General features: G+C 35.4%; 1 protein-coding gene across 2 annotated transcripts in view; it reads right to left on the bottom strand.

The window, feature by feature from the left end:
* Positions 1-907: 907 nt before the first annotated feature.
* DICER1 (dicer 1, ribonuclease type III) overlaps positions 908-24,776 on the bottom strand; it is a 46,794-nt gene continuing 22,925 nt past the window's right edge. Inside the window, exons 11-28 of one of the 2 annotated variants that reach the window (XM_009695883.1) lie at positions 24,295-24,537; positions 24,048-24,202; positions 22,484-22,616; positions 21,912-21,987; positions 20,633-20,772; positions 18,093-18,272; positions 17,044-17,257; positions 16,537-16,690; positions 15,096-15,278; positions 14,696-14,801; positions 14,420-14,595; positions 13,339-14,122; positions 11,766-11,921; positions 7,290-8,172; positions 4,984-5,252; positions 2,197-2,359; positions 2,033-2,108; positions 908-1,734 (exon numbers count right to left, since the gene is read on the bottom strand). In XM_009695883.1, the coding sequence (XP_009694185.1) occupies positions 1,569-1,734; positions 2,033-2,108; positions 2,197-2,359; positions 4,984-5,252; positions 7,290-8,172; positions 11,766-11,921; positions 13,339-14,122; positions 14,420-14,595; positions 14,696-14,801; positions 15,096-15,278; positions 16,537-16,690; positions 17,044-17,257; positions 18,093-18,272; positions 20,633-20,772; positions 21,912-21,987; positions 22,484-22,616; positions 24,048-24,202; positions 24,295-24,537 (4,257 nt within the window). In that variant the 3' untranslated portion in view covers positions 908-1,568. The remainder of the gene's footprint in view (positions 1,735-2,032; positions 2,109-2,196; positions 2,360-4,983; positions 5,253-7,289; positions 8,173-11,765; positions 11,922-13,338; positions 14,123-14,419; positions 14,596-14,695; positions 14,802-15,095; positions 15,279-16,536; positions 16,691-17,043; positions 17,258-18,092; positions 18,273-20,632; positions 20,773-21,911; positions 21,988-22,483; positions 22,617-24,047; positions 24,203-24,294; positions 24,538-24,776) is intronic. The other variant, XM_009695884.1, reaches the window with a different exon arrangement.

Genomic DNA, 24,776 nt, shown 5'->3' with positions numbered 1-24,776 from the left:
GTGGGAATACGAGACCCACAGCTTTTTTAAAAGGTAAATTAAGAGGTATTATAGTTACAGTGCAAAAAATTAAAATTTCAAGCATAATATATAAACATAGCACCAAAACAGAAAAAAAACCAATGCATGCAAAAAAAGAAGGAAAAGAAAAAAAGAACTGAGGTATTTTAAGTGAAGAGTGCCTACAAAAAAATCTAATTAAAGAAGTATAGGCAAAACCTAAAAAATAAAGGTATGATTCTCCCCCCAACCCCAGTAGACCAAAACACCAATGAGCTAGTTTCTCTAAATTAAGGACCTAAATCACAGATGTATCAAAAGTACGGCAGTTATATCTCAAACATCAACTTTCATGTTATTTAACAGCACAGCTTTGGTAGGTGAAATATGCATGCAACTCTGAAAAGTACAGTAAGAAATTTACGTGGAAATATCTCTAAGTGTAAAGGTGCTCTGTTTGTTAAATACGTAACCAATTGACTATAAAATCTGCAGCATATTTTAGGTGTGATATGTCTAAGGTTATTTTGTTAGAGTGACAGTTTGCACTGTGCAATTATTCATTACTGTTTCCAGTACTGGAACTATCTAGCTTGCAGGTTTGTGTAAAATTGGAATTTTAGCCAAAGACCATATTTTGTTTATGGTATTAAAAAAAAAAAACTGTAGACTAACCACCTCCTCAGAATTGTTAAAAATAACCTAATTACATATATACGAATACAATTTCTGTTATAATCCTGTAATAAGTCACAGCTATAGTAATGAGTTGTACTGTAAATATAAAGCTGTATCACTGTAAAATGCATAACAAAATGAAGGGAATGTAAAAACAGTTTGTTCCAAGAAAGATCAGAAATTAAAGATTATTAATGAGGGTTTATTTATTTTTAAGGCAAGAACCTTTTTTTATGCAAGACTGTGTGGCATAAGGGAACGGAAGTTTCATTCTACCAGTATGCCAGCCATTTCAATTAAAATCTGTCCCTAACAAATAAGTGCAATAATGATTGGGAATGCCATCTTAATGTAAAAAGATGACATGAGAGAAAAAAGAAAAAAAAAAAGGAAAAAAAGAGAAGAATACTGGCACACTTATTCTTTCTTATACCCAATCATCCAGTACAGTTTATCAACTGCTTTATGACTGGCACTAGTGCACAGATTGAAGAATTTCAAGATTACTATATATAAATCTAGCAACTGCATTAGGCATAAGCTCCCTGGCCTTCTAACACTAAGCAAAGCTGTACTGACAATAAAAGTAAAACAAAAAGACCTGACAACAATTATTCTGAACACTTGCTAAATGTCATCATTAAAGCACTCTTGTGATTAAACAAAGCAGAAGTGAGGAAAGAAGACAAGATTGTGTTTGCGCAAAAAACTATAACTACAATTAGTTCCAAAATTTTATACATGTTAAATGTTTTGTTATCTATTCTGTTATCAAACAAACTTTAAATTCTGTCTTCCAATTTGTTCCTCTCAACATCAACATTTTTAAAAATTTGCTTTATTTGTATGTGTGTTTTTTTCCCCCATTTTATTTATTTTTAAGAGGAGTCTCAGCTGTTTGGGACCTGAGGTTGATTTGCTTTGAGGCTTCGTAGTGCTCTTCTCGCAGCTGCAGATTTGGCAATCCTGTAGCTTCTGCCAACACCTTTAAACTTTCCCTTTCCTACTACTTCCACTGTTACTCTGACCTTTCCATCGTAAGTTCTTTCTGCAGGACTGCAAAAATATACACAAGAATTACTTACTGCCTAGGCAAGTTAATGTGAAATAAGAGACCTACGTTCTCTTTTCTACAAAAGTTGAAGCAGTATAGTTAAACAGAAATCATTACTTTTCTCAGAAAGTTATGACAAGGGAAAAAAAAAAAAGAAAATCAGTGAACACAATGATCATGCTAGCTGCTTAGTGCAAAAGAAATTAGAAGTAATTCATGATATTTAAAATCCTCAGTAGTTTATGAAGCACAGCTAAAAACACATTACGACAGTGTGCCCCAAAGGAAGTGTATTCTTACCTAAATTTGGCTGTCTCTGGCTCCATCTCCAGCAGCTCTCGCACTGGGGAACGGGGCACATTAGCAGAAAATTTTTCTATTTGGGAAAAAAAAATAAATTAGCTTTGTTCTCATCATAGCAGATGGCACTTAATTATTAATTTTTTTCTAAAAGCTGACAATACCTATTAATGGCCTCATCATTGGATAGTACACTTGCCAAACCATTTCCAAAGACATTCCACTATCCATATAAATGGCACCAGCAAGGGACTCAAATATATCCCCCATGGCCTTTGGTACTTCAATGTCTTCCTCTTTTTCTTCATCTTCTTCAGATCTTCTGAGCTGTTTGCAATTAAAAAAAGCCAAGGAGGGTGAGGGAGAGAGAATGGGAGCAGAAGAGAGAGAAACAATTACTTCTTTTAAAATAAAACAAAAATCTTCAGAAATGTAAGCTCTCTTACATCCTATCCTGAGCTGCTTCCTTTTTAAGTTTTTCACTGACAACTTTCCACAGTGAAATTGTTCTTTTATTCCCCAATGAAACCAACTTGCTGGATATATCATTTTTCAAATGTGAAAAAAATAATCCCAAACACCATTGTGTACAGAGACCTTATATGCTTTGTGAATTCCTCCTGTAGTAATTCCATGGGATTTCACCATGGGTCTGTTTTTTCCAATAAGAAACAGACTTAGCTCTATCAGTTAATACTAGAAAGATACTCATAACAAAGGAAGGGTTCATACATTAAACATCTCCTAGAAAGAGGCTTTAAAATCTATAAGTTTGATCTCTGGACGAAAGTCAGATGTACCTTTCCTTACCTCATTTACCCCAGAAGACAAGGATGAAACAAGCATTAGTAAAATAAGCCATTAATAACTAATAACCAGCAACATCAGACTGAGTTAACAGGCACACTTAGGTATTTTTTAAATGTAGCAGGCAATGTTGTTTTTTTTTTATGCTACTAATTTAAGACAATAGTCTATTCTCATTATTAAAACTAAACTTTCAGTACGTCTTGAGAGGTCTGGAGTTAATCTAATCCTTTACTAAAAATACCTCAAACACATATAATACACATTCACCTAAGTCCAAAAATAGTAACCTGAAAACAAAGTTTTTGACCACTACTCTCCTCTGCCTAAAGAGAAGTCAGTTTCTGTTGGTCTTTTCCCCCAGCAGCTACCCTCTCCCTCCATTTGGTCCCTATTTGGGGTTTAAAACCCTACTGAGTCCTCTTAAGAGCTGCCATACTACTTCATAAACTAGTCCCACCCAACATTTCTACCTAAAATAAATCAAACAAGAAGTCAGACCTGATGTGTACACACTCCAAACAGGAATTTTGATGTTAAAAACCAAATTCCACTGTTTTGAAAAGCGTATTTCATACCAAGTGCAAACTGAAGCACTTTTGAGTTATACTGAAACAACAGAAGGAGAGAGAAACTAAGAGCTATAAGGCAAGGGACAACAGATGTTTCAGGAGTGAGATTTGAAAAAAGAAAAGCAGATGACGTGGAGACACACATGGAAACCAGTCTAGCTGGCATGAACTGCAGAAACAAAGACTCTTGCATTAACTGTGATGAAATAAGAGTTTCAGTAATTCAGTGCCAGACCAAGATAGGGAGCAGGCGTAGGGAGAATGAAACAAGAATTTTATTTGAAACAGCTATCACATAATTTGGTTGCAACTTTGGTGGAAGTTTCTAGGCAATCTTTTTGCATACTAGCAAAAAATGAACAAAGCCAAAAATCAGTACTATGAGCTCTTAAAAAAAGTTTTTAGCCTTTTCACTCATATTGTGAGCAAAACAAGGCAGATAGCAGAGTTTGATCCTCTGATGTAAAACAGTTTATTACCTAAATTTCAGTGACAAATTTCTTAGTCAATGTTTTCTGACTCTTCCCATAAAACATATGGATTTCACTCTGTTGCAGAGTGCATGGGCTGAAAACACATATAACTAACTGAAGTATTTGGATTCTAAAGCTTTTAAATTGTATATCACAAAGAAGAAATTACTAAAGACAAAGATAACATGTTTGTTTAGTGCTGGAGTATTCTCAGACAGAATATTTTCTAAGAGATTGGTCACAGTTTTTCGGAAGACAAACTATTAGGGATATCTACTGGATAACACTTTTAAAGAAATGATAAAGTCCATCTCTTCAGGGCTCTGATTAGAACTTGTCTCACAAGGCCTTTACTCTCATACGTTTTCTCAGCAGCTTATCTAAATGAATTAGTTTTAGTCCATTCTCCAGCAACTAAGTGTTCACTATCATTAGCTGTCCTGCATAACAGGTCTGTGTTTGCAGGTCTTCAGTTAAACTATTTTTCAAGTGGTTTATTTGAAAGATGCATGTAATGTTTCCCTGGCTAGCAGACATAAAGCCCTTAGGAGCATATCAAACACACTTGAGTACAGTGTGGTAACACCTGCTCCAGAAGAAATCATTAGAAGAAAAACAGTGGACACCTCTGTCAGTGTGCTACATTAAATAATCCCAGCATTGCGCCAAGGTAATATTGTTCATGATGTTGCATGGATATTCTATCCTGAGTCAGCATTACATGACTTAGTAACTCTTCATCACAATTTTATGGTAGAGTAGTGCTTCCAATCAGTCAGTGAAGAAAGCAAGCCAAGTGTTCCCCGCCCCCATCTTGTTCTAACAGACAAAAGCAAAATAGTGACTGAAATCAAGTGCCACAGAAAAATCTAGAGGCAAACTAGTTTCAATTTAATTATTTCCTGAATGTTCCTATTGACTTTACACTTTCTGAAGATTGTATTTTACTTTGCATACTGCATCCTTTATTACTGGGAGCCTGCTTCTTTGCCTGCTGTGTGTATAAAACTAAAACATTACAAAAATGCACATCACACTAAGAAATCCAGTGACATGGTTCAAATCAGATACCAAACACATTTCTTCTACTTCCACTAACCTCAGAATCCATTCCTTGCATTTCATTCTTTTCCATTTGAAACTGTACAAAGTCATCAATAACGTGAAACAGTTCAGGAGAGACAGCTTTGAAGTACTTGTGGTAGTCATACTTTACAGCTAATGACGCAAAAATGGTATTATTGACTAGAGCAGACCGTAGGTCAGTAAGAACTCCTGGTGAGTGTTGCCGTGGGTCTTCATAAAGGTGCTTGGTTATGAGGTAGTCCAAAATTGCATCTCCCAGGAATTCTAAGCGCTGGTAACAATCTTAAAGCGTTGAAAATAAAAGAATGAACAACACAATTAAGTTTAATACACACATTCTTTCCAGACCTTTCTGGAGAACAGGTTTGGTACGCTGCCATGTAAATTACACAAACTAACCAATGCTCAGAGAAGACAATCTGTTTTTTAAAAACAGGTATCTTTGTGTTTAAAGAGACTGTTACTGAATTATTAAAAAAAAAAATCAGAAAAGACAGAGGTTATATCTAATAATAAAGTCACTTTTGAAACAAATGTTAAGGCTAGCAAACACTTGTGCTTATAATCAATTAATGCTTTTACTCAGGATCTTCACATTGTGCTGAAAAACATCAAAAAAGTAACATAAAAAGATTCCACCAGCAGGCTGATCTGAAAATGATAGCAATTAAACCTCAAAAAAAATTAATAAAGAAATCAATGTATTAAAATCAGGGGGAACATACAATCTGAGATTTTTAATCTAATTTGCCACATACTTAGATTTCTCAAAAAGCACTGAACAAAGATTTCCATTTAAAATGGGTCTTTTAAACTGGAAATTAAAATTGCCAAGCCTTTGCTGTTTGGAAAATTGACAGGGGATGTGGGACTGGAGAGCTATGGAGGTCTATGTTTAGAATATAAACAAAAGCAAAAAACCCTCTTGAAAGCAAACAGGGACAGGTGGGTAGAGAAGGAAGGAAGGAAGACAAAATTACTACAAAAGCAACATGAGAGTGAAACAGCTAGTATTAAGTTGCTTTTATAGCAGCTGAACCTAAGATGCTGCCAGATCTCAACTGCTAGCTACTCCTTAAGAGAAAAAGTTACAGGTAACAGCAATTCACAGTTGCCTTACTTGGTAAACAGAAATGGAATCAAAAGTTTCTGCTACCAACAATGTAATTTCATCTAGACACTATCTGTCAAGGTTTCTGTTTGTTAGTATATATATATAAAAAGGAATCATCTATCTTCTATATGTTTTGTGAAATATTTGTAAAAACTAAATATATATGAGGGTAATATTACCTAGAATGAAAAACCAAAGGAGCATTTCAGTGTTTTGTCAGAACTGTTTCTCAATGTACTAACATTTCAAAATGACTTATTTCTTTAATTAAAGCAGAGCTTTATTACTCCTTGGAATAAGGAACCAATTCACTATGGGGAAAAATTCAGACTGCTGACTGCACAGGAATTTGCCATTCACTTCAAATAGGGTTGGCATTTTACCATGGTGTGTTTTTAATTGCATATTATCATAGGATAATATTTAAAGTTTTAGAATGAATGAATACTAAATTAATTAGTATAAGCAAAAGTAATTCAAGATTACAGAAACACATATTTGTACTGCTGTAAAATCTTTTATGAGATCATGCACAGAAACATTAAGCAGTTAACCTGAAATTACTATTTAGTCTGATTTAGTCAATTGCTTCATACTTTGACTTTAAATATTTACTGAATAAAATGCCTAGACTTAAATTAAGCCTTCCAATTCACAACTTCAAAGGGAAGTCTTCATATTTTGCTATTCTATAGACTATTCCGTTAATAAAAGCTGTATAGTCTACTTTTAATCTTCAGAAGTACAGTCAAAGGGTAACATTCTTGGGATTAAATAATGGCATAAAGTTGTTAAATACATTTACAAAACATGATTGCTGCTTTTAGAAGTACACTACAATTTTCCAGAGTTCTACAAGAACTTATTTTGGGTAAATGAGGATCTAATGTCAGTCATATACAACTAGTGATACACCATCAGAGATGAAAAATTCTGCTCTTTCCCCAAATTTGGTTAGGCTTCAGTAAATCTTCTATCTGTCTCAAGTCAAAATATGAATAATCACTGAGATACAGCTTCAACAAGTATCCCCCACTAGAGAAGGGGCAAGATGCTATTTTCTAAGATTCTGTATTCAGAGACTACTGACTTCTTTAAGTAACATGTGATGTCTAGAAAAAGAGTACGTATGGAACCACAGCATATACGGCTTCTCTTGCATTTTCAATACAGGGAAAAACCCTAGCTTGTTTAAGACAACTTACCAGTAATGGTGTTATAATGGTATGAGGCATGAGTAAATGCCTGAAGAAGATAAGCCTTGTTCTTAAAACTGTAGTTTATTTTCTTCTCAAAGTTTTCAAAACCAGAAATAAGGTGATTTAGGGTTTTTTCAGCATCTGGGTGATCAAACATACACCTCGGTGGAATCTTCAAACTGCCATATTCCAGGTCTTTATACAGAGAAGGCTCTGAATTAGCTATAGAAGCAGAAACAGAGTTTGGTGAAAGAGTTTTCTGCTCACTGTTACAATTCTCTCTGGTAGCACACAAAGTGCCTTCCCAATCAGTCTTTTTAATTACAGGGAGCACCTTCAGCCCCAATGAACACAGGAAAAGCTGAGCAGCTCTTTCACCACAGCTGGTCAGATAGCAGCCCAACAGGGCCTCCACACAGTCTGCAATGCTTTTGTCAGCAATACACTGCTCTGTATGCAAGTCATATGAGATAGACTGTTTTCCTGCATCAACACCACAGTTTTCTTCTGATGGATTCCAGAAGCCCACTACAAAATCATCCTCTTCAACAGCCTTGCTAGGATCCAGATAGCACATAGCATCCCAAGAGCTATAGTCAAAATCATCAAAATCTGATGAAAACTGAACATTACCCAGGGATGACTTTTTGGGTGCTTTCCATTCATAGTTTGAATCAGTGGTTGAAAAGTGTGAGAGAGAAATTTTCTTCACAAAAGCCCCTGATCCCATTAACATATTATCAATGAATTTGATATGCTCCTGATCATACTCCAGAAAATCATCTTCAAAGTCCGTTTCTTCCTTAGGTAACTTCCACATTAGGTCTTCATCCTCTTCCTCATCATCATAATCATCAAGTTTACCATTAGCCAACAAGTTCTCCTTTGTCTATGAAAGAACACAAAAAATACAATACCGAAGAGCGAAATGAGAAACTTTTATTCCAGAACTGTCAGAGGAGTAGGATTTGAGTAGTGTCTGCTAATAATAAGACTGATTTTTTCTTAATGTTCCCAATTACATTGTCTGATCAGACGCACAATACAACTTCAATTCAAAGACTAGAATAATTGCCTTGGAATACAACCTCTTTATTACTAACCTATAATAGCATATGTTCTTTATATAACACATGCTGCATTTCATAGGAACTCGTACTTATACTTGAATGTGATGCACATAAAACATTAAATCCACTAAACGTTATACACTTGCACACCAAAGCAAACGAAAGAAAGAATTCTAAATTAACAAATTTAGAGAAGTACAAGAAACAGTTTTGGGTGCATCCTTCTCTCTGGCTGCTACGTAAGGCTATTACAAATGTTGAATCAATGTAATTTTGAAGATTCTTTCTACATCCTTCTATGGCAAATACTAAGGGAACCGCAGGATAGTCACAATCATTATAATCTCAGTTTTGGGACACACAAATGGAAAATGCATTCAATGAAACAACTGTAAGAACTTCTTTACCCTAGGTTCTTCAGTAGTCGTCACTTAAAGTAGCAAAATACATTTATCTATGCTCTCAAACACAGCTGCAAATCAATTCAGTCTACTTGGGAAACTAATAGAAAGTAAGTTTAGTGTATCAGTGTAGGTGATTTTTGTATTACAGATCAAAAAAGAGAGTCTAATACCAGTTAGTTGGCAAGAATCTAATGCTTATGTGGGTGACAGTCTTGACTGCATGTGTTGGGGATTCAGTAAGTGATCTTGCTGCTTATTACATGTTAGATACAAGCCAATTTTTGGTTCTGTGAGAACGACAGTACAAGTTAATAATTCTTAATTTTAATGAACGTGAAATCTCTTCAGTTTATCATACATTTGGTATCACCAGGATTTCAATATAGCATGTCTAAAAATGGAAAAGCAGAAAAAGTGGCACACTTCTGTAATACAGGTTTTTACTGTTTGTTTTTAAACTGAATATTAACATATATATTAAATCATACAGTAGGATAACTCCTCAATGCAAAGGATAACTAGTATTAATCCTATCCTTTTAAAAAGTACATATTTGTTTAAAGTTTTGGGTTTTTTTCAGGCTATACTTACAGCCTTAACTAATTAAAAGAAAAGTTAAAGTTGTCACTAGTTTTCTAATACTTAACATACATACCCACAGCAGCAAAACTAATGATGTCTCATGTCTTTTTCCTGCTCATATTGAGCAAATTGGTATGGACTGATGTAAGTTATAAATTGAAAACAGATATGCCCAAGCCATACAATGCCATACAATTTGCTGTTGCCCCAATCCAGGAAAGCACTTAACATATTAGTTAAATGTACAAGTAGTCTTCCTAGCATCAAAAGGACTATTCACAGGCTCAATACAGCATCATCAATGTCGGCGGGAATTCTGCCACTGGATTTGATAGGAGCAAGATCAGATTCAAAGAGCATTTCTGGATTGGGTCCTGAAAGCCAACACCATTTTGAATCAAGTGAAACAGCCTGTATGTGCCCTCAATCTATGTATGTCATATTGTAGGTCTCAGTCATTTAATCTTGCAAATCTGTGAACCAGATGCTACCACTGGGGACCTCTCCCTTTGGGCCAAATGCACAGCTCTAGGTGTGGATGGGTGGCAGTTGTAAGGTGCACTAGGCAGCACTTGAAACCACCTAAGGATCAAACAGATCACGAAGTTCCTCAGCAGACTTAGTCAGGTTTAGTAATGAGAGGAGAGGAAGATAAAGTGGCTACAGAAATTCATAGTTTAGACATTTTGTCAAAAGAATTTTTGCTGCTGTAATTACCCATCTCACATATATGGGTGTTTCAAAACAGATTTCGGTATCTGTTTTCGCAAAGATTTCACAAATGACAGATTTAATTTTTACTACCGTTTCATTCACAAGTTTCTTAAAATAATTTTAATTAGCAGGACAGCTATATGAAATACTGTAACACAGTCTGCCCATTGCTTCTTGTATAAAAAAAATAATAAAATTCTAACTGATGAGAATGAACAGTAGGTAAAGAAGCCAGGAAGTAATTCTGATTGTTGATTTTTTTTTATATGCTGTCTAATGATGAAAAAAAGTTAACTATGAACCCCAAAACAAAGAATACTGATTGATTTTGGATAAGTTGTGTCCACTTACAAGCTGAAGATACATACATGTAAGTGCTGTTTTCAAGCTTTTTGGCAATCAGCTATTTGATCAAATGAACCAAGGAAGATCCTTCCTCTTAATAAAGCTTGATAACACAAAAAAATACCAACATTTGACTAGGATGTTTTAGTAATAATTCGTCATAATGATATGAGATTTCTAGCCCTAGTAATAGGCCATCAGCCCATGGACAGAGAATGAAATTTACATCTGAGAAAGTAAAATATCTACTTGGCACAAAAAAACCACTTCTTAGTTGTATCACTGTCTGTATCTTGGTCTGAAACTGTGTGTTTTATTTACAAATAAAAAGAGACCAGCAAAAAGGAAGAGGCCACTGAAGAATTACAGAGAACTGAAAGCTTTTTAAAAATCAATGATTAGCTCCTAACCCAAATATGCTATCTTTAGAAAGGTACAGTAGTAAGTCTCTTTGAAATGAAATCTTGGCACAATACAGAACCACAATAATCAGGTTGTTTTATTCTGCAATAAACATTTATTTGCGCAGTGCATCTACCTAACAGTCCTCTCATGTGCCCTCTGGTGGTTCTACAATCCGAATGTGCTCTTCAGAACTGGGAAAAAGAAAAAAAATCCCTCCACATCCCTCCCCCGACACCCAAACCAGTCTCAAACATCTAAAGATTAAGTTACTGACTGCTGTGATCAGTGATATTTCTTACACATGCACTTCTACTCTTGACTTACAATGAATTTAGTCAGAAAATAATTTGAATCTTTCTGCACTAAGATTTGTCATCCTGAAACTTTTGGTGATAGACAGTGAGGGTGTCTAAGCCAGCATTGTATTTTGGATGAGAAGTAGCTCTGAGTCATACCCATGGTGTAGCTGACAGCAACCAATATTGAACATTTTCTCAAGCCAGTTCTAATCTTCATTCTGCCTCAGGACTATGAAAAACAGCAACTCCTTTTCATATATTCTATAAAACTGAACTCATTATTTACCAGTCTTTTGCCTATACATATTACAGCAAAACCAGCAATGATAATTCCATTTACAATTTCCAAGAGAAATTTCAGAAAAGCTCCTGAGAGTATTCTAACTACAAGCAAAAAAGTTTCTCTTATCTGCTTTCCCATTAATATATATAGTCATTATTGGATGATGTTCAGTAAGTTCCCTTACTTTGGACTCTATTCAGGATCAGTTTTCCTCTAATTTTCCATAAGTTATAGTGAAGTTTTAGAAAGGAAACAAAGATACAGATGTACTTTTTTTTGCTCAAAACATAGCAAAGTATCTGGGGGGTGGGAGAAGGTAGGGGTGAGAGAATACAGACATGCAAATACTTATTCCTCAACATAGCTAAATAAAGTCTTACCATTTCATCTTTCTCCCACTTATCAGTGTTGCTCTTGTCCTGGTTTACGATGTAACCAGGAGGAAGCCAATTGACTGGGGGATCAAAAATCGATACCACCATACGACTAGGCAGTCCTTTCTTTTTTCCAAGGCGATACAAGTTACAGTTGCTGACCTTCAAGAAAAACATTCTGATAAACTTCGGGACATTCATTTACATAAAAATAGGTTAAAATGCAAAAGGAGCAAAACATTTTATACATCAAGCCAAATCTTGTACCACTATGCATTTTTTCTAGTTCTCAAAAGGGAGTTCAGCTTTCTTAATATAGTACAACCAACTCACAGCAAGATACCAATTATTATTTTTTTTAAGGCCAAGCATATTAGGTGCAACAATTTCAGTTAAAGAAATCTGATAGATTAAATTCTTCTTGCAAAACAAAATTATTGCTACTTCTAACACTACAAGTGTCATTAATTACCAGTATTAATAAAGAACATTCAGACTAGATTTGGAATGAAAAATTATTGCTATTATGGGTAGATTGACCTAAACCTTGGCAGTAGAAAGTGTTAAAACAGTTCCGTATAACAAATCTTACTAAGTCATAATCCAGATGTTATTTTGATAGCCTCTAAAATTCTTTTAAATAAAGGGAAGGGAAAAAAGCACTCTCACATACACAAACATACTTCCTTTTCCTTTTTAACTATCAAGTTCTGATCTTTGTTTCTCATTTTGAACACACTTTCCATGTTTGTTTTTAAAGTCTTGGAATTTGAACTTGAATATTCAAGCACTTCCTTTATTTGAACCATGCAATTTATTTAGCCTTCCTTATTTTCCAAGATTAAACTACTCAATCATTTAAATCTCAGAGTGATGCATTTTATTACAGGTAGACAATCAAATCCTTAGCATTTAATTCAAGTTATCACATTATGTGGGGGAAAAAAACCAAACAAAACTAACTTTCACATGATTGATTACTCCAGAATTTAAAAACAGCAGTAGAACTGAAGATTGTGCTCCCTACTGTTTATATTGACTTTAAAATACTTTCAAAAGTTCTGATGCAATAGTTCTGTAACACTATTTTGTTGTTTCATTTTTAGTGTTCCTGTAAGATCATGCTAAAAGTTTTCAAGGAAAGTAACTTATTGAGGAAACAAAGGAAAGGTCAAATAAAGCTACAACCTAAGGCTCTGTGCTGCTAACTCAATCCTGCATTCATGCACTCCTGTTGAAGGTTTTCTACTCAATACCACTCTAGTGTTCAGTCCACCAAACATCATCACTAACCCAGAACTTTTAGTTCTCTTCAGTCCTGTCCTTTCTTAGGCTGGTAATCAGCTGGTTTAGATTTCAAAACGAACTGCAGAAAACAGTTTCAATCAATCACAGTTACGGCAACATTAATCGTGTAGTCCCGCATTTTTATCCCTAATATGCATGCTACCCAATGTATAATCAGTAAAGCTGTGAAATTAAATCAACCTGTTGCCACTCAATCTTCTAGTAAAATTTTTATTTTATGGCTTGTTACAGCATGCCTTTCACATAGTATCATTAGATTGCTACTACTTACTTTTTTGCTTCTCATATATGACAGCCGTCCCTCATGAGCGTCAGGGTAAGTGCAAAACAAGTACGTAGTGATGGCATGCTTTAAAAATGAATCACCGAGCATTTCTAGCCGCTCCAGATTAAATCCATCACTAGCATTTGAAAGAGTCAAAGCTTGAAGAATGAGACCAGGATTAGGACCAAGAGTTTTTGAGGAGTACCCACTGGAAGGGTTCTTTTCAGAATCTGCTCTGTGTTTTGAAAGATTAATAGCTTTTGAAGTACTGGTGGTCACTGCCATTTTGGGGCATCCATCTGAGGTAGATCTGTTAGCATTTCCATCAAGGTATTTATTACTCAGTAGAGTACATTCATTGCTGGGCTTGGGCTGGTTCTCACTGTTGTATAAATTCTGAATGGGATATGAGGTAGTTGGTTGTACAGGTATTTCCTGCCTGCAGTAATTCAGCTGATTTCCTTGGCAAAAGTCTCTGTTAACTAAATCACAATTGCCATTGGCAAGATTTTTATTATAAGAAACGCCATTAATTGCTGCAAGTTCTGCTGAGACATCAATTTGGAGTTTACTGGGCGACTCATTGAGCAATGTTCTGTAACTCACAGACATTTGGTCATGGTTTTCTGCAGAAGAGGTTCTATTAGCACCTTGATGTGCAGCATTTTCAGGGACTACAATTGTGCTGTGCTTACAGTAATTTTCATTCTCTGCTAAAGAGGAGTTAGGAATAGAGATGAAGGATTTGCTGTCAATAGACTTTTTCCATCCGAAGTCCAAGTTAGGGTATCTGTAAAGATACATGCTGATTTTGTTAACAACAAAAATTATCACAAGACAAGACGACTCTGCATGCACATACATGTTCAAAAAAAGCCACGTTCTTCTGAAAAGAACAGTGACTGCAGCATCTAACTTCACCATTCACAATCAAGTCTCTTTAAACTGTGTTTCACTGAAGACTGACATGAGTTAAACAAAGGGTATCAGTTTTAAATTCATGCAGTAATAGTTAAGTTTCCACCTTCTGACTTCATTGGAAGTCAGATATCAACATTGAAAAATACATATTGAAAAAAATACATGCCTGAAATCTGCAGGAAGTGATTTAACACCTACACCAGCATCAGTGGCTGTCTGAGCTCTTAGTTCCTCTGCCGTCAAAAGGCAGTGCAGGCGATAAAGTATGCTGGGGAGGCAAACTGCTTTTCTCCACAATGATGCTGGAATAGGATGGATAGCACAGAGCTCTGGAACCAGTATCTGGGGAGAGGAGGGGGGAAGAAAAGAATTTTACTTGTACAGGTAGCCGTCAGATCACTGTTAACAGAAAGGCAACTTGAATTAGATACTTCTATTTTACCTGCTTATTCTGCAAACTTTCCCACTTTGCTTTCCTCTTCTCAGCACTGCTTAGTGGAAGTGCTTTCCCCTTCTGATTCAAATGGCGAGGAGTCAAAAGATTAAGTCTAAAAACCATGTGAAAATACTTTAGTGCAAATACATAATTAACGAATACAACTTACTAGCCTAAACTTTCTAAAGTAATGACCTGAACACACTGTGAAGTGACAGTACAGTTACCGCTGGAAAAAAATGGACTCAAGTTACAGTTGTCATAGGATAAGTTAAGTATCCCTCAAGAAAAAAATCGGTAATTATTTTGGAAAACACAAGCCCTCAGCTTTATCCCATAATTTAAAAACAAACCAACCACATTTTATTATCAAACTACAAACAAACACAAATATGACTGCTGCTACCTTGAAGATGTGTGGTCCACATCCAGCAGTGGCTGGTTGAGATTGGTAAGGTCAAGATTATACTTTGTTTTATAATATTCAGCAAAAGTTTCATATTCAGGGGAAGGGAATTTACTGAGTGGAGTAAGATCAGTGTATACATCAGCTACATAGAATCGATGAGGCTGATCAAAATTCCGATACCTAAAAGAAATTTAAAAATATTTTGGCATATGTTACAGCGTTAGAGTAAATCTCATGCTAAGTTCTTCATGTTCTAAAGTTGTCAAGCGATAAACCGTTAAATAGTTGACTTGAGGTTTTTGGTTGGTGGGTTTTTTTGTTGTAGAAACCAGTTGTTTAGCTAACTCAAATACTAAATGAGACAGGAAAATAATAAACAACTATAATGAAATCAACATTTGATATTTAGATTTGCATATTAGCTTATTTCATACTTTGATCTGCTGGATCTATCATTTTAAGCTTCTATTCCAATATCTAGACATCTCTAAATAAAATTAACACACTATTAATGAGTCTTTTCAGCTTCCTTCACTGTGGTCAGATCTTCAAACAGGTGAAATACTATAGCTTCATTGTGAAGCCCAGCAACTGTGCTAATTTGTACCACCTATGAGCTACTTTTACAGCATTAACTCTGATCACATGAAGTAATGCTTATACACAGTTATGGTCCATCACCACTTTTTTACACTACCATTTTTGCCACACTATTCATCAGCACTAGTAGTAAGACATTTAAAGAAAAAAAAAAAAGTCTAACACAGATGAGGCCAAAACAAAGTACTAGTATTTATCTTCCAGATATATTCTGCAACTACTGTTGTTTATAATGTACTAGATACACACAAAAACTAGTCAGTCCATTTTCTTTTTTCACATCATGCCAAACATGACATAGGGAACAATTAAGTCTCCACAAAACCTACCAATTCTGGAGAATCTCTGCATAGCCAGTACATAAAATGATGTAAATTTCTCCTCTGAATACCACTCAATAGAAAGATTCATTTAACTGGTCTTTTTCACCTATTAATTTTTCCATCTACCAACAGCATACCTTCCTTAGGCAGGCCTTTGGTGTGAATAAGCAGTAACCAGAGAACAGGACTCCCACTCAATCTTCCAAATTAAAATTGGTTTCAGTAAGACAGTTCTTGATGAAGTCGCAATGTCTTATCAAAATATTACCTAAGTTTTGTGGTGAATTCTACTATTCCTAATAAAAAGGTAATGAGTCTTGGGAGGCCTAAACACTTAAATCCTACTATATAAGATTAACGATTGACTAAAAAATAACTTTAAATTATTTGAGACACCTTCAGATTAACAGCATACATTTCTTACAAGCAATTCTGTTGCAGACTAACATGCCCTTATTACAAGTGTTTGTACAAATAGAATAGGTAGATACCTAAAATATGCATACAGTACTCACCGTGGAATGATAACTGCATCCTGGTAATCTTCTAACTTGAAAATAAAAGGCATTTCTTTTGTATATTGTGTACTGGGAATGCCTGTACGCGCCTCCGATTTCTCAATGTCTTCCATAAACTTAAAGTCAATGTCCAAAGTGCTGGAGTCATCAACTTAAAAAGGAAAATGTGTGACTTTGTTATTCAGGGGAGAGTTGTAAACTACAAAATTTTCTTCTTATTCTATACACATATTTGATTATTTCCAAAAAATTTCAATAAGACATATATATGATTTTAGACCCTTACGGAGTCAGCTGAAACCTACTACAAATTAACTCACATCACCAAGTTAAAACTAATTTGGAATTGTGAAGAACTAATAAAAAGACACCTGACAAATTTTCAAACTACCACATATGGTATTACTTCTACAGCTAACACGTGAAATTTAACATAAACATTAACAAATATGTTGCTAAAGGAATTCAAAGTGAATATCTAAAAAACAAGAGCTCCGTTCTTACCAACATTAAGAGGTAGAACACAATAGGCTGAATCCGCTTCTGTGGGTTTGAACTCTAGTGCAGGTTTCTCAAGACGAAGAATATGTGAAAAAATGTACTGGTGGAGTCGCGTTATCAGCTCAAGCATTTGCAGAGACAGAGTAAAACCAGATTTCTTAAGCTCAATAGATATTGTAACCTCTCCAGAGCGAGTATACACAGGAAAGTGAGGAATCTAAATAAAAAACCAAAAGAATCAAGAGAGAAAATCCAGAGTAGGATTCCTCTACAGAGTACTGGCTGTTTAGTTCAGATGCTGAGGTAGCGCTTGCCTGACTCCACAGCAGACTAGATCAGAATTTTGACCTCTGATGACCTTCAATTATAGATGAGATTTTGAAGGCTTAAAGAATGACTGATTTTTTTTTTTTCCAACAGTTCTCCTTGTGTTTTACAGCTCTTCTCTTTCTATAAGATCAAATAAAAAAGGAAATCTCCTCCATTATGGAGAATTATGGTGAAAACCAGCAATATCCCCGAAATGTCTTCTTCTGAGGACAACAGAATATACAACTTGAAAAAAATCTTCCTCAGCTGAGTCTCATCCACAGAAAATGCCTTTCTATTAAAAATTTTCCAAAGCAAGAGGTGCCAATTTCGATTAAGATGGCCTACTAACATCTGCTGCTGCAGACTAGGAATGCTGAGAGGACTTGTTACCAGTTTCATATAGATAAGGTAGCACTGCAGCCCGTCTCTGTAGCTGATATGCCACTCCTATGATACCTCATACAAAAAAGGAAGAACATTTTGAACTAGCCACTGCAAAATAATAAAAAGTAAAATTGTAAAACAAAAATTTGGCAAAAGTGTAACAGATTGTTCCATCATTAAAGACAGAAAAGGAAGTGGTGATTGGACTGGATGGATATTATTGCTTATTTTCTGGAAGTTACTTGATACAAGCAGCAATTATGGTAATTTCCAACTCTTCAGTCTGGGGGTGGGAAACGGTGGAAAATGACAGGTTGTAAGGCATGTAACACAAGGAAAGGAGCTAGATTCATTACCTGAGGTATAGGTTTGGCTGTCAATATGCCAAAACATCTTGTTGTATCCTCAGGAGGATATAGCTTTCGTCTCCTGAAGTTGAGTTCATCAGGTAGAGGAGTCGTTAACACCATTCCTATTACATACAGGTAACAGGGCTGATCAGGTTTGGGATAACTATCCCTCAAACATTCTGGAATCTAAAAATCAAAAAAAGAAAAAAGACATTAACATGATAAAATCAGCAAAATTTACCTAAAGACTATTCTCTGAACAAGGTTTCAAAGGATTTGGAAAGGTATTGCTAAAAATGAGGAATAAAAAAAATTAATCTGGACTTAAGTAATGTTTTCTTACTTAAGCAAAAAAGTTTGGTCAGCAGCCTGGCCTGGCAACCATGAGATCTGTCTGAACACTTGCATCAAGGGAGCACAATGCTCCCAGATCTTCCTATTTGGCAAGAGGGAACTTCCATTACATCCCCAAACTTCCTCCGTATCCACCCTGTGTTAGAAATGCAAGTCTAACTGTCAAACAGAGACAGCAGTTCACCACAAACACAACTGAAGTTTTGATGCCAACTTCCGTATTTAGCCAGTAACTCTGGAGCACATCTTATGTCCAAGGTCTTTGGATCTTAATGGGGGGGGAGGGGAAGGAAAGAAATAAAAAAATCAAAAATGTGCGCACATAGAAAAAACCTACATCCCAGTAATTCAATTTTCATGTAAGCTTCGTTAACATGGACTCTTTTCCCCACCAGAACTGTTTAAAAGTATCAAAAATGTTTGTTATACACTTGGGACAAACACACAAACAAAATTTGATACACTGCCCCTTTGCCAGGCAATACACCATAGAAGTTTTCTAATAACAATTCTGGCTTGCAGATGTGAACACTCACAACAGCCACAAGCACTTTTAACTCTGCTGCTCATATTTGTCATAGACCTTAAGAAACCATGGTTTATGTTTGGTAGGAGTTTACTTTGTAGGTCTCAAAAATGACCTTCCTGTTTATCTAAAACTAAATTGCAATACATGTAGTCCTGGATTTTAAAGTTATACTGTAGCAAAACTACAGCCTTGGCTTAATGGAAAATTACTCATAAGTTTAATAACTATATTAAGCCCAAGAGGATCTTGTAGACCTTAAACATTTGCCAAAGCTTCTTTTCCAGATGTGAAAAGTTGGGACTAAAGCAAGGGAAAGTATTCTTGCATTCTGTATTAAAAAAATAACTGAGAAAGAATGACGCATCACTTGACAAAGCAACTCTTCTGAATGAGATAACATAGGCGTGCATTTTACAAGTCACCCCTATTCCAACAGTCACTACTGAGGTAAGCGGACTGAGAAAGACACTTGTAACAAGAAGCACCAAGAAACACTGTGCAAAGATTCTAACTGTTTGTGAAGTCTCGCAAGAAAAAGGTTTTCTAATCTGTCGTTCCCTCTGTAATATACTCTGTGATGCCACAGTATCCCTTCCTAAGCTTTGCTAATAACCAATTATTTAAACCACAAATAAAATTCGGGCATATGGAGGATGCCAAGAATGGAATCACTTAAGGGCTATCACCATAACTGAGGCTGCACGTGAATGTACAACACAGCACTGTAGCCTACTACTGTGAGTGCACATGTTGACATTCCCACATGTGACCGAAGGCTATCAGTTTCTCCATGAAATACAAAGATTATCAGGAGCTACTATGCAATCTATTCTGAATGAGCTACCTGTCCTATTCAAAGGACCTTAGAACCTGTAACAACTGCAAGGGAAGAAGGAAGATTCCAGAGTAGTTGCAAAATACTCTGACAAATACTTTTAAAGTATTTGACATTCCCGCATATATACTAAGAAGTCCATTTCTACAAACTGATGTAGCTGAAACCTGTTGTAACAGATCTATGGATAAGTTATTTATTACAGCTCTGCATTATTAAGTATCTCATGTGACCCCTTTAGCATATTAAGTATAATATTTAGAACTATTTTAAAAGTTAAAAATATTACAAGTGTACTTGATATTCTAAGATTTAAACCAAAAATTATGAAATTCCCTGTTTGACCAGTAAAGTCACCAATCTAAACCAAGCATCTAAAACAGAAAAAAAAAATATTCCATGTGTAGCACCTGGCAGATAACTGACTCCCTGGGCATCTCCTTCAATCTTCAATTATTTGTCTAGAAAGTCAGTAATTCTTTATTTGCTCTAGTATATTTACCAGAGAAATTAAAGATTTTACAGATTATCAATGCAGGACAGTTCTTCCTCCCAGTTACTTCTATACTAGGCAAATACAGTTAACAAGCTTTACAGAAAGTGTACACTCTTTGAACTATAGGCATGCTTCCAAAGTATATGGTCCCATAAGCTCATTCACATAACAATGCAAGTTTCCATACAGTTAAAACTGCAAAATATTTCCACTATAAATGCAAGACTTGTTGTAAAAGATTCTTATCAGATAAGATTAAGAGTTGGCAATTTTGTCTTATCAGTACATAAAGCATGTGATCAGAGATGTGGACAGCAGCGAGTGATACTAACAGCTTTAGGATAGCACTGTCTTCGTTTTGTAGAGCCTGGCCTTCCTGGAACACTGGTTTCTTCTTCATCATGTAAATCAAGCTCCTCCTCATATTTAACTGTTTCCTTACCAACTGGCATCAAATGATCATCCAGTTCACCTGAATATTATGAAAGAGTACAAAGAAATAGCATTATGAACAATAAATTCTTGATTCCTTCAGATACTCTGCAGTAGATGTGATTGCTCATGAAAACACCTCACCTAAGTTTTTAAAATATACTTATTACTGCAAGGCTCTGAAAGTGTAACTTTGGGGAAAGAGTGATAAAGGTTGAATTTTTTGCAAAAATACTTATTTATAGTAAAAACCTCTGAAATTTTAATTAAAAAAATTGAATTCTGTAATGAAAATATCCAAGAAAAATGAACTCTTTTTGCCCATAAACAATCAGCGACTGAAATACTCCTTTAAAAATCACTTACACGGAGTCATGCCAAGAAAGAGGGAACAGTTATACTTCTGTATCATTCTAAAAAAGGGAATTACTACTCTTGAATGTGCACTCTCAACACTGAGTTGAGCCATCACAGTGTTATTCTTGGATATACTTCTTGGTATGAATTCAGTGATCAAAAGGTTTAACTCAGAAGAAAAAAAAAATTACAAACCCCAGACCTACAAATATTTTTTGCTTAAAAGATACATAAATACTACTATACTTCATCAAAGCACCCATAACACGGAATTCTCTTTAAAACATTCTACAATAAAGAACATGCTCCATTACACCTACTAGAGACAAAAGAGCTGAAGTAATCCTGCAATGTCCTACTTCTGGAACATGACTTATGTTACAGTAGAGAATACAATAAATTTAGGGCTGTGTATTTTATATTTTAACTTGTTACAATTCACTTCAAAAAATAAGTTATTTTTTGGTTGCAGGATGTAGTTCCTGACCTATAATCAACATCTTCTAGAGAACAAGAACTCTTTTCCCCTTTATTAAGTATATTCAATGTCAAAATCTGTGTGTCCTCTATTAACATTGCATTTGCTGTTTAAGAAAAAATACACTAAATAACAAGATTCCCCTGGAAAATTTAACTTTAGCTTACAGGGTGTAAGCTAAATTAGCAAGTACATGATCTTATCACAAAACAAGGCAAGAGAAAGGAAGCCATAGTAGATGGCTATAGCAGAAATGCATGTATATGCACAACATTCGTACCATGTTCAATTTCTCAATTATAAAACATTCTTTACCAAAAGAGTGTTGCTTTTCCAGATCTTACCAATTTTGTGCAGTTTTTCACAGCAAATAAGAGCTACAACTCTCTCAGCCAGTCTTGCACAACTCATTGGAGGACCCTATAAACATTTAAATATTTCTTAAAAACTTTGGTTGATTAACACATTACTTATTGTATGTTTAATTAGTTTAATTTAAAAGAAACATATTAGGTAAGCAAAACTTTTTAAAAAGATACATTGATGACAGTTTAGTGAAGATATTCAGGCTTATGTTGTTTTTCCGCAGAAGACAAAATTACAAAATTACAAGAATTCAACATACTATTGAACAAAACCAATAAAGGACATTTTCCTGCAACTGATACATAAATGTGTGAAAAAACAAGGCACTGGGAAGAATATCTAAGCATTCTTGCCTTCAGAATAAACAGTAACTGCTGGAGAACATCATAACAGAAACAAACGGTGATCTAAATACAGTTACAAAGCACAATATAGGAAAAGAAAAAGTGATTTTCATTAACAAAAATGAAACTAATTGCAGAAATGGCACAGATGCATCTATACCAACATAGTCACTTATTTCCATGCTTTTCCTTCCCCAAATACCTACAACAATTGAAGCTCGAAGAGGTGAGTTGATTGGCAGGTAGAGAGTAGAATAAAATGTATGATCAGGTAGTTCTCGGGTTTTACACTTGGGAGCTAGGTGTGTAAATGGATCACTTGGTAATCTAGCGCAGTACCTAAGTTGACAAAACATTTTACAAATCATCAAAACTTGCAAAGTGAAACCTAAACACATTTCAGTGGAATCTTGCTTTACTGGTGTAAAGACTACAGAAGATGATTTCAGGCCATACTAAACACTGCAAGAGTACATACACTGCTGACTCATATTCAACTAACTACTGAGCAGAAGACCTTCAAGCCCTTTACAACAAAACTGGCCTCCAGCAAGGTGGTTCCAAGGTTGTAATGATGCACAAGACTATTCCATCTCATGTCCCAGAGTTTGCATTTGTCTTTGTTTAACCTCTTGGGTTTACTGTTGTCCTATTCCTCCTATTTATCATGGTTCTCCCACTGAATGGTAGACTTTCCTTCACTGCACTCACTTCCCCCTCTCCCAGCCTGGCGTCAAATGCAAACGTGCTCATTTTAAACTGTACTGGACCTCCTAATGGCCCATGAGTAATGCCACACATAACCAGCTGCCAGCTAGCCTTTGAACTGTCTACCATTACACCCTTCAAATCTGACTGCTTTGCCAGGTTTAATTTCCCAGGCAGTCCACCGAAATGGTCTGCATCTCAAGAATTTGGTTACTAAGGTATTATGGCAGTTGCATCAAAAGCTTTACTTAAGTAAATGACATTCACTGCTTTGCCCCTGTTCATAGAGTCAATCACTTCATCAAATAGGAGACAACAAGGTTGGCTGGGTAAAAACTGCACTCAATAAAACTCTGTTGGCTGCTGTCAATCCTCTTTTCCTCTATGTGCCTGGAAACTGCTTTCATGAGGACTTGGTCCATTATATTCCATATGACTAAGTTAAAATTGACGAGTCTGTAGTTCCCTGGATCTTCTTCCTTGCCTTTTTTTGAAGTGTCATAACATTTACCTTTTCCTGTCACTGAGGACCTCCTCCAATTGCCATGGCCTTACAAAGATGATATTTGGCTAGCTCCCTTGGAAGCGTACCATCCTGTCTTGTAGACTTGTATTATGTTCAGCTTACTATATTTTTGTTTTTAAACATGACAACAGATTGCTATCACAAATATGAGTATTAGAACTGGAAGGTTTTACTACAGTTTTAACAAGTCATTTTTATTTCTTTATTTCTTTTTAAAGCTAGCTTCTCAAGAACAAAAAAAAAAACCACCAAAAAAATAATCTTACCACCCATTCAAAACAATGTTTTCAGGGTAGCTTTTAATTAAACAGGAATTGACATCACTATCTATTATCAGAGCTAGAATCTCTGTAGGATAAAGAGACAAAAAGCAAACTATCCCTTCAAACCGCCGTGACCTCTTTGGGAGAGAAGATGCTGACAAGATTCCTAAGAGGAAATGTATACAGTGCCCCAGTCTATGCTTTCATGTTGTGAGACAGGCTAAGAAACCTTTTATTCAAAGATAAGTAGTAAAAAGTGAATATGCCTCTTACCTATTTATGTGTCCAATAGCAGTGTTAATAGTAACTCTCGGACTGTTCTCATCTGGCCTCAACACATAAGGTGGAAATACATCATCATCATCAACAACAGGTTCAGTTTCGGTTTCACTGGTATCAACAGATTTTGAGCATTTGTTTCTGAGGATCTTAACATTTCAAGAACAGAATATGATGAGAGATTTTTCCCTTAAAAAATACTATATTTAACAAAACCAGGCACGTTCCTTTGATCTCATACCTTCTCAATTGCTTTGTATGTCTTAAGATCTTCTTCAAAACTTTTGATTTTGTCTGTATCTGCTAACATAATGTAATTGGAAATTGGTGCTCTAGCTCTTCCTTTTGACTGCACATAAGAACGGTATTCTGTGGGCAAATCAAAACGCACCACCAAGTTGCATTTTGGTATGTCAACACCCTCTTCTACAATACTAGTAGCAATAAGTAGGTTGGTCTCATGTGCTCGAAATTTTCTAAGAACCTGCAAAAGTAATGAAGACAAATTTGCGAGATTAGTCTGAGATCCATTTCTATCATCAGATTCATCAAAAGCCAATAAAAACAAGGAGAATGGATCAGACATTCAAAAAACTTGGCTAAATATGCAGATATAAAACTATTACAAAAAATCTTTTCAGAAACAGAGCGAGACTATTTATCAGAACAGGTAGACTTCTAGGAATCAAATCTGCTATGTAGAATTATATAAGTCCAAGAAGC

This window comes from Cariama cristata, unplaced genomic scaffold (genome assembly GCF_000690535.1).
Source record: "Cariama cristata isolate BGI_N322 unplaced genomic scaffold, ASM69053v1 scaffold1632, whole genome shotgun sequence".
NCBI classification, from domain to species: domain Eukaryota; kingdom Metazoa; phylum Chordata; class Aves; order Cariamiformes; family Cariamidae; genus Cariama; species Cariama cristata.
This window is presented reverse-complemented; position numbering and strand designations above follow the sequence as displayed.